Below are 10681 nucleotides of genomic sequence, written 5' to 3' on the forward strand. Positions count from 1 at the left end.
TAAGCTATTTAACTCAGGGTCATCCCCGGGAGCCACAGAGTGTGAATGCAAACTCGGTCTGCTTGCTGCATGGTTACTGCACGCAGAGCCTGGGGCCGGGCTATGTCATCCCCACTGCAGAAGCTGCAGAGGGTGGCGCTGGGCCCCCAGGTCCCTCGCATGAGTAGGGCCACCCACCTGTGTCAGAAGACGAATTTCCAGCTGCCTGTGGACAGCAGTCAAAGAACAAGGGACCTGAGGACAGGTTACATGAACCCAGCCATTCTGGGGTGGAATTCACCTGCCCTCGGGTAGCCCTCTGCTCCGAGTGCTGTGGCCCAGCTGTGGCCAGCTGTGGCCAGCTGGAGCGTTGTCTGCCCAGGTCCGCTCTGGGAGAGCATGTGAAATTCCCTGCTCTGAAATTGGCTCCTGGCAGGTCCTTTCCTGTCCATTGGCCCTGGTGAGAGGTCTGCTTGGAGCCAGTCACCTTGTTCGCCTCCAGAACCCTCCACGTGCCTTGGGTGCCCCTTTCCCAGAGAAACCGAGGCCTCAGGAGAGAATCTGTGTTCTTTCCCACAAACATTTCCTGTGCTGGCCTGGTAACAGCACAGTGATCCAGTGAACGTACCACGTTTCGTCTGCGGAAGTCACACAAGAATACCTTATATCCACAGGTGGCCACGTGTGTCTTATTTGTGTTTGTTTATTTGGGGTCTGGGGAGGATTTAGGGAGCGTGTGGGCAGGGAGTCGTCCCCTCAAACCCACTGCAACGATGCCAAGCGCTGCTTGCTCAGGGCTGGAATCACAGCAGTGGCCGTTCCTACGATGGGACCAGCCACTTTCTGGGCAGAAGGAGATTTAGTTCCCCTTCCCTGAACCCTGGAACTCGCGGTGTGGACAGATCCTGTTTTGTCCTCCTCTTTGACTGTAATGAATGGGCCGGCCAGGTGCTCAAGCAGATCTCACAAGCCTCATTGTGCCCCAGGAAGAGAGAGTGCAAACAGCAGGATAGGGAACACTGCCGGGGCTGTGTGCAGCAAGAGGACAGATGAGACGGGCATAAAGTGGGCATAGAATCCGGGGAGTGAGCCCTGCTCTGCTCCCTTGGGCCAGGAAAAGTGACACGGCCTCTGGAAGGAAGAGGATTTTCCCACTTGCCATCAGTTGACTCTTTAACCGTGTTTCACTTGATCAAGGGAAATTCCTTTCTTCTTCCCCTGCTCACAGGACGAAGCACATTGCGGAGCTGATGCCGTAGCGCAGCTTGGTTGCCTGAGACAGAAGCTTCAGCAATTGCTGGAATAACTGGAGGGGAAATATGAAACCTTAGCCGTTCACCCGGCAGGCAAGAGAGTTTCAAGATGGCAGCTCAGCGCATCCGAGCTGCCAACTCCAGCGGCCTCCCACGGTGCAAGTCCGAGGGGACCTTGATTGACCTGAGTGAAGGGTTTTCAGAAACAAGCTTTAATGATGTCAAAGGTGAGCTCCTGGGAATAGCACTGGCTGGGGTTTGCAAGAGCTCTAAGACCCAAGGACTCCTCTACTTAACAGGCTGCCAAGTTCACGTTCAGATAATTAAATCTTAGCTCTCTAAACGTCGTCGTGTTATGAATTCAGCCCTGGCACAATACCCACTTGTTTTGTTTTGATGGGTTGGGAGGTTGCTTTGAATTTTCCTCTTTGTAATGGAGCTTCTTAACGCAGAACATGTTTCTCTTTCCACAAGTTTTGGTGACATTAAGGTAAGAGCTTGGTGGCGTATAAAAGTAGGGGTAAGGAGAGTGTAGTAGGTCGATGAGGTCCTGGGAGCCGCTGCAGAAAACAAGGGGGGCCGGGGACAGGGGCCAGCACGCTTTCTCTGCAGAAGGTCAGAGACTGAATACTTGAATCTGTGTAGGCCCTACGGCCTCTGTCACAGCTATTTAACTCCGAGATTGTAACGAGAAAGCAGTCACGGAAGAGGGAAAACAAATGGGCGTGGCTGTGCTCCAGCAGAACTTTACAGAATTTGGCCCGGGCGCCAGAGTTTGCCAACCCCTGGTTTAGAGGTGGCCCTGGGGTTTCCCTAACAGCCACGTAAAACTGGGCTGGTGATAAAGCCTATCTTTTGGACACCGAGGTGGATGCCAGCGGGTCGTTTTCCTTCTGGCGTCTATCCTGCCCTCACTGGCCACGGTCAGTGTCTCCCGTGAGCCTCCTGGCATCTTGTGCTTCATCGTCCTCATCACCATCACCCCCGTCAGTTGACTTTCCCACCACGTTCACCGAATTCCGTTGAAATGATTCGGTGCGCTGCCCACAGCTCAACGGCAAGAGCTTTCGCTTTACCCTTGTATCGTTGGCCCCTGGCACAAAATCGGTGCTAAATAAATATTTCTGGAACTAATCTGCTACCTCCCAGATAAAATCATGATGCCCAACCCCGATGTACTAAAATCATCCTGTGCCTGTTTCTGCCTTTCTTCTCTCTTCCAGTTATCCTCATCTTCCCCTTCTTCCTGTCTGTCCTTTAGGCTTGTGGCCCTGAGCATCGCTTAAAATGTTCTTTTAAACAAAAGACTAGCAAGGGAATCATGAGGTTTTATTAATAAGAGCAGCGGACCTATTGGGTGTTGCTATGAATAATCATGCCGTTTGTTTTTCGTAGTCTGGTAACGGGCATTGTTTTCTTACTTTGTAACCCAGCTAGTCATGGTTGAAGCGGGAAACTGGGAGCTCAAGTCATGCAGTTTGGGCTGGGATTTTGAAACGAGGGGCAGAGAGCTGAATTTTAAAAGATGATGATGATGATGATGATGTTGATCTAGGAGGAGCGGTTATTCCTAAAAGAACACTGCAGCTGGGGGAGGGAGGCTGAGGAGGGGCTGGTTAGCTTGGGGGGGTCGGGGTGGGGAGAGAGACCCCCTGACTCCACTCCCGAGGGGCAGGCTGTGGCCCAGGCAGCATTTCGGCCCAGCTGCTCCCCACACATGCCGATGGTAAAAACGGCTTCAAGGTGGGAATCTATTCCAGCCAGAATATCTGCTGCAGAATCTTCTGCCCTAATGAATGTTTTTCCTGCATAAGACCGAAGGCAGAGGGTAGGAAATGTATTATTCAGTGAACTGAACCTCCTGACACCCAGGGATATTTTTCTTGTATTAAAATCAAGGTACCTGGGAATCTGGGAATTCGATACGGATTTTCCTGCATTTGATTGGATGGAAGCCCCGGCCTTGTGTACACCCCAGGTGTCTGTGTGGCCCTTGTCTGACAGAGGGCCGGTCTTGGAAGGGAGCTCACGCCGCGGTCCACTTCCACGGGGGCCCAACAGGAAGGGGCGCCGTCTCCCATCAGACAAGCCTCATCCTTGAGTGAAATATCTTATTACTGCTCCTCTCCTAAGGAGAGTGCTTGGAATTTTGAGTAAAACCATTTTTATTCTCCGGTCTGGTAAGAAGACTAAAGTGATCATTTGCACTGATACGTTTTCTCAGGTTATGTACACAGCCTGCCTAATAGCTTTGGTTTTTAATTTAAAAAATATTACTGTAAGGGAATTATTCTGGAGGAACATAATAGGGATATAACTTTTGAGGAATTCTAACAAGATTTTAGTAGCTGGCCAGCTTTCTTTGATTTCCATTTGGTTTTAAATTTGATGTGACATTTTCATTAGATGTGTCAAGGAAACTGGAGCCTGTGACTGGAAAACAAAGTGGGAGGGAAAATCTTATATTATCCCCTGACCCCAGCTGACCCATCTGCCTTCTGCCACCTCCCCTCGAAGCCATTATCTTTGACTTGGCTGTTTTTATTCACTGCCCCCCTTCAGTGTTAAGTGATTGCTGTCTGGTGTGATTTTATAGCAGAAGGGCACAGCCCAGGGGGATTCTAACTTAGCCTTTGGACAACACCTTGTCCCAGTAACATGGATATGGCGTCTCTGTTGTAAGCTTACAGGATGAGCATTCATTCCACGGATGTTTATTGGGCACCTGCTATGTGACACAGGCCCTGTTCCAAGGACACCACTGCGAGCAAAACATAGCCGAACAGAGCTTACACCCTAGTGGGGCAATGGAGCCCCTCCCCGACGAAACCAACATAAATATGTATGGTACATTTTCTATGGGTTAATGATCAACGCTATGGAGAAAAATTCGATTAGGAGGGGGCCGGAGATGTCTATTTAAACGTAACATTTTGTGAGTCTTTACCTTGTACTAAGCATCACTGTGCTAATCACTTCATCACCATCATCTTGCTTAATCCTCACCAGAGCCCGTCGAGGGAAGGTGGTTCATCCATCGTGAAGAATGTCAGGCTCCGGAGGTCTAAGGGTGTAGATTCAAATCCCAGGTCTGGTGATCCCAGTACCAGCTTCTCCCCGACACCCCAGACAGGGTGGTAGGTGACAGCCTTCGAGGCCCAGGTTCACACCCTGCTAATAAGCATATCTCTGTAATTTAGTTAGTGTAAATGAATAGAACCTTCCTGCTTTATTGCCTGAGACTTTGCTGAGGACACGCAATTTAATTTTCATTATTTCCTTTTATTTATTTTTAAAGATTTTTTTTTTTAATGTGGACCTTTTTTTAAGTCTTTATTGAATTTGTTACAATATTGCTTCTGTTTTATGTTTTGGGCTTTTTTTGTGGGGGGGGGATCTCAGCTCCCCCACCAGGGATCAAAAGCACAGCCCCTGCATTAGAAGGCGAAGTCTTAACCACTGGACCACCAGGGAAGTCCCCTCACTATTTCCTTTTAAAGGAAGGGGAAACTAACTGGCAAATGATTTTTTTGGCAGGGGGGAGGGCCAATTTGGTAGAATAGGATGTCTGTTGACTTAATCATATATTAGACAAGATGTAGGTGTAGTTCCACTAAAAATGTAGTCCTTTCTTTGCTTGTTTACATAAGCGACTAAAAAAAGTTTACTTTCATTTGGTTGTTACAGGAAGGCAGCAGACTCCGTAAAACAAGGGACAGTTGGGATGGGGGGGGGGTTGGAGAGAAATATATGGGCTTATTTCCATCAGAAGTTTCTTCATCCTCTGAGTATATGTACTTTGTTACGTATGGGAGGGAGAGAAAACACTCAGGTTTCTAATTATCTCTTATTTTTCAAAACACACCCTACTTGTTTAGATGACTTTTTTTTTTTTTTTTTTTTTTTTTTGCTGTTCCAATTGCTGTCTACCTTGGTAACACTCAGTTGAATGCCAAGAACCATAAATTAGCTTGAGTCACTGTTTAAAGTGTTGGGATTTTTCAGATTGCTTAAAGATCGTTCAAAAAGAATGTGAATTACAACCAGACCTAAACCTTTGATTTTCAAGGAATAACAGAGAGACCAATTTCCATGTTGTTCTGAATGATGGTTTAAAAGAGGTTGAAAGAGGGCTTCCCTGGTGGCGCGGTAGTTGGGAGTCCGCCTGCCGATGCAGGGGACACGGGTTCGTGCCCCGGTCCGGGAGGATCCCACATGCCGCAGAGCGGCTGGGCCCGTGAGCCATGGCCACTGAGCCTGCGCGTCCGGAGCCTGTGCTCCGCAACGGGAGAGGCCACAGCAGTGAGAGGCCCGTGTACCGCCAAAAAAAAAAAAAAAAAAAAAAAGAGGTTGAAAGAGACCAACCTCAAAAATCTTATTTCATACAAACAGTTTGATGAAGAATGGGTTCAACTTGGAAACTAGGAAACGGGCCTGATAGTCAGGGAACCTTCCGCTTGCTTTATGTATTTTACGTTGAAGGCAGGACATGCAATCAGCTCTTAGACACCGAGAGATCCTGTTGCAGGTCTTTCCCAGTCCCTGGTTACATGCAGTGGGTCACTTAACTCAGCATCACTGTTTTCTCTAAGTAAATCACATTCAGCTTCTCTTTCGACCTAGCAGCAGTCCCGGTAAGTTAGTCCCGGTAAGTTAGTAACAATAAAGAAAAGTTGGGTCAAGATGAGATGTTTAAAACCTGGGACATACTGATAATTCCATTATGCTGATTCATGTTTCTGTGGATGGTGGAGAGACTCTCTGTGGCCTTTCCACCTGACTCAAACCGTGCGTTGGGATGTGATAGAATCCGGGAGACAACGCTCGATTTAGGCTGTCGGCCAGGTGAATCGCCCACCAGATTTTACTTTGGTTTGTTTCCGTCGTTTACTTGCCGGACACGTCGTCTCCCTGTCGGGGGTGATGGTTTTCCAGACCTCTCTTCCCCCTGGTTTTGACGGTGCTCTGCCTCGCCCTGAGGGCCCGCCCTCACCTCCTGTTCTTTGTGTTTTACGCAGTGCCTTCTCCCAGCGCCTTGCTAGTAGACAATCCCACGCCCTTTGGAAATGCAAAGGAAGTGATCGCAATCAAGGACTACTGCCCAAACAACTTCACCACCCTCAAGTTCTCCAAGGGCGACCACCTCTACGTCCTGGATACGTCAGGCGGGGAGTGGTGGTACGCACACAACACCACGGAGATGGGCTACATCCCTTCCTCTTACGTGCAGCCCTTAAACTACCGGAACTCCACCTTAAGTGACAGCGGGATGATCGACAATCTTCCAGACAGCCCGGACGAAGCAGCCAAGGAGTTAGATTTGCTCGGAGGATGGACAGACGACAGGAGGGAGTCGAGCAAAACCTACAGTAATAATCCTTTCTGGAACGGTGTCCAAACAAACCCGTTTCTCAATGGGAATGTGCCAGCGATGCCCAGCGTGGACCTACCGACTCCCCAAAGCACCGTGGACTTGCTCCTCTTCGACACGGGCACATCTTCGTTCACCGAGTCCAGCTCAGCCACGACCAACATCTTCGACGAGCTGCCGGCCACCAGCCGCCTTCACGCGGAGCCGACGGTCAGGCGGGACAACCCTTTCTTCCGGAGCAAGCGTTCCTACAGCCTCTCGGAACTCTCCGTCCTCCAAGCCAAGTCCGACACTCCCGCATCCTCGGGGTTTTTCACGGGCTTGAAATCGCCGGCCCCCGAGCAGTTCCAAAGCCGGGAGGACTTCCGGGCTGCCTGGCTGAGCCACCGGAAGCTGGCCCGGTCTTGCCACGACCTGGACTTGCTGGGCCAAAGTCCCGGCTGGGGCCAGACGCAAGCGGTGGAGACGAACATCGTGTGCAAGCTGGAGAGTTCGGGGGGCGCCGTGCAGCTTCCCGACACCAGCATTAGCATCCACGTGCCCGAAGGCCACGTGGCTCCAGGGGAGACGCAGCAGATCTCCATGAAGGCCCTGCTGGACCCCCCGCTGGAGCTCAACAGCGACAGGTGCAGCTGCATCAGCCCGGTGCTGGAGGTGAAGCTGAGCACCCTGGAGGTGAAAACCCACATCATCTTGGAGATGAAGGTTTCAGCTGAGGTGAAAAGTGACATTTTCAGCAAAAGCACAGTGGGCCTCCAGTGCCTGAGGAGCGACTCAAAGGAGGGGCCCTATGTCCCCATCCCACACACCTACAGCTATGGGGACACGGTCCAGGTCCAGCTGGACAACCTGGAGCCCTGTATGTACCTGGCCATTGTTGCCCACGGCCCGAACATTCTCTACCCTTCCACGGTCTGGGACTTCATCAATAAGAAAGTCACCGTGGGTCTTTATGGCCCCAAACACATCCACCCATCCTTCAAGACGGTGGTGACCATTTTCGGGCATGATTGTGCCCCCAAGACCCTACTGGTCAGCGAGGTCACCCGCCAGGCCCCTAGCCCGGCCCCAGTGGCACTGCAGCTCTGGGGCAAGCACCAGTTCGTCTTGTCCAGGCCCCAGGATCTCCGAGTCTGCATGTTTTCCAACATGACCAACTACGAGGTCAAAGCCAGCGAGCAGGCCAAGGCCGTGCGAGGCTTCCAGGTGAAGCTGGGCAAGGTGAGCCGCCTCATCTTCTCCGTCAGCTGCCACAACGCCAGCGAGCTCTCCGACTTCACCTTGCGGGTCCAGGTGAAAGACGACCAGGAGGCCATCCTGACCCAGTTTTGCGTCCAGACCCCACAGCCACCCCCGAAAAGTGCCGTCAAGCCATCCGGGCAGAGACGGTTCCTCAAGAAGAACGAGGTCGGGAAGATCATCCTGTCCCCGTTTGCTGCCACCACCAAGTACCCGACTTTTCAGGACCGCCCTGTGTCCAGCCTCAAGTTCGGCAAGTTACTCAAGACGGTGGTGCGGCAGAGCAAGAACCACTACCTGCTGGAGTACAAGAAGGGGGACGCCATCGCCCTGCTCAGCGAGGAGAAAATCCGGCTGAAGGGGCAGCTGTGGACCAAGGAGTGGTACATCGGCTACCACCAGGGCAGGGTCGGCCTCGTGCACGCCAAGAACGTGCTGGTGGTGGGCAAGGCGCGGCCCAGCCTCCTCTCCGGGCCCGAGCTGAGCACGTCGCTGCTGCTGGAACAGATCCTGCGCCCGTGCAAGTTCCTCACCTACATCTACGCCTCCGTCCGCACGCTGCTCATGGAGAACATCAGCAGCTGGCGCTCCTTCGCTGACGCCCTGGGCTACGGGGACCTGCCGCTCAACTTCTTCTGCCGGGCCGAGCTGGACAGCGAGCCCGAGCGGGTGGCGTCCGTCCTGGAGAAGCTGAAGGAGGACTGCAACAGCACGGAGAACAGAGACCGGAAGTCCTTCCAGAAGGAGCTCATGATGGTGAGTGCCCGGTGGGGCTTGGATTCCTGGAGGATGGGGCTCGGTCCAGCCTCAGCCTTTCCCTGGCGCGTGTGGGAACGGGTGTGGTGTCGGGAGTCAGTGGACCGGTGTCTGGGCCCCCGTTCTGCTCCCTGAAACTCACACACGCCTGGGGATAGGCATTGACGTGGGACCGGTAGGGGGGCCCCCAAACAACTCGGAGCCGCTGCTGCGAGGGTCGTTCAGGTCTCTTCCTGCTGGATTTGTGAGCCCCTCTGGAGGTCCGGAATGCATCTCTGCCTGCCCGGTCGGGGACGCAAGGGGGGCCCTGTGCGCCACCCGCCCCTGTTTAGATCTCTTGGGACAAGATCCATCCTTTCGTCAGAGTCCCAGCGGGATCTGCGACTCGCCCCAAAGTTGTGAAATTTTCTCTCCAGGCCTTACTTGAAGGTTCTCCCCTCTCTCTGTGTCATTTCCTCTTCCTCCTTCTTGCGTGTGTTTGAGTTGGGGTGAGGACGGCCGCTGTTTTGCCAGCACAACTGGGAACTGGGACCCTAAGAAGTAAAGAGGGGGGAGTCCCACTGCTGGGCACAGCCGGCCCGCAAGCCATATGGGAAGCTTTCTGGACCCGATCACGGCCTCCAGCAGGCTTGGGCTCTGCGCCGGCCATGCCGCCCACAGGTAGTCCACTCTTAACTACCAGTTCGGTTGTGGTGGCCTTGGAGGAGTTACCTGGGAGAAGCCTAATGTCCTCTGGGCATCCCTAGTCAGATCTGTGCCGGACACTCTCTGTCGACTTCTTTCTGTGATAGAAGCCGACTCGGGTCTCTCCCTGGTCCTCGTGATGTGGACACGCCCCTAGTTTTGGTTCCCACGGGAAACCCCCAGGCCTCGGTCACAGGCTCTTCTCTCGTGTTCCTCCGACCCCACACAGTCCTTTTCGCCTCCTTATCTCTGTGAGGTGTGACTCCCAGCGCCCCTGAATTTCTGCCGCTTCAACTCCCCTCCTTCCCCCCCAGCACTTGCCATCCTGAGTGAATGCCTGTTGGAACGGATGGGCCAGGTGTGTCTGCGTGAGTGAGGATGCATGCGTGGATGGAGGTGTACAGCCGAGGGTCATCACTGCATGCACGTCCTGGGCTGCCCCGTGGGGCTGGGGGCACAGAAGGGAATATGGTCCACGGTGGCATGGCCCCTGCTGCAGGGAGTATGCATTGCAGTCCGGCAAGGGATCGGGGCATGAAGAAAGCCCCCTTGTCGGTGGCCCCAAGATACTAGAAAGTGCCAGATGCGTGGAGCAAGGTGAGAACCTGACAATGCCCGGAGGAGGGAGACGGGAACTGGAGGTGGCATCCAGGGGGTCGATGGGGGCATCCGTCGCTGATGGGTCGCCGCTGGCAGCTTCAGTTGGGGGAGGTGGGGAGGAAGCCGGCTGTCATGGCAATGGGGAGGGGTGAGGTGGGGGGGGGGATGGGCAGCAGAGGAAGCTCCCCCTGCGCTGGATGGGGCTCCTGCACAGCTGGGACCCAGGACCCTCCCTTCAGGGGCTCGCCTCGCCGGCCCACCTGTGAGATCGATTCCCGGAGCTTGCTTCCAGCCCGAGCTGCCCGGTGCCCTCGTGATGGACCTCGCACAGCGGGCCGGGGTAAGCGTCCAGCTGGGATCCTCCATCGATGGTGGAATGATGTGCATTCATGGAACATAAAGGGTATTGACCGTTCCTTCGTCACATCTAGAAAATGCTCACCTGGAACCGTCAGAGGTGCAGGATGCATCAACCTGAGCGGCCTCCTGCCGCCCCGGACAGAGGTGGCTCTCACTTCCATTTCCTGCTCATTTCTTTTCATCTTTTTTTATTGAACTTGGAGAACTTTCTCTGAGAGCAGGTGTTTCAGGTGGCTTCCTTGGGTTACTGTGTGTGAGGACGGGGGTCTGTGTGCGTCCAAGACCCTCTCCCTGCGCACCCCCGCCCCCGGCTAGGCCCACAGCCACCAGGACTCCCAGAGAGGAGGAAGTGAACCTTGACCTTGGCAGGAATGTGGCCCTGAGACAGGTTAGATTTGCGGTACAGAAGTGAAACTGGTTTTGCAGCATTCCCCCCCAC

General features: G+C 53.5%; 1 protein-coding gene across 1 annotated transcript in view; it reads left to right on the plus strand.

Annotated features, from left to right (window-relative positions):
• Window positions 1-1197: 1197 nt before the first annotated feature.
• Window positions 1198-10681, plus strand: part of SH3BP4 (SH3 domain binding protein 4) — an 18933-nt gene continuing 9449 nt past the window's right edge. Inside the window, exons 1-2 of the mRNA XM_007463913.1 lie at window positions 1198-1459; window positions 6251-8598. Of these exons, the coding sequence (XP_007463975.1) occupies window positions 1342-1459; window positions 6251-8598 (2466 nt within the window). The 5' untranslated portion in view covers window positions 1198-1341. The remainder of the gene's footprint in view (window positions 1460-6250; window positions 8599-10681) is intronic.

The sequence above is a fragment of the Lipotes vexillifer genome, unplaced genomic scaffold, assembly GCF_000442215.2.
Source record: "Lipotes vexillifer unplaced genomic scaffold, Lipotes_vexillifer_v1.1 scaffold1215, whole genome shotgun sequence".
NCBI classification, from domain to species: domain Eukaryota; kingdom Metazoa; phylum Chordata; class Mammalia; order Artiodactyla; family Lipotidae; genus Lipotes; species Lipotes vexillifer.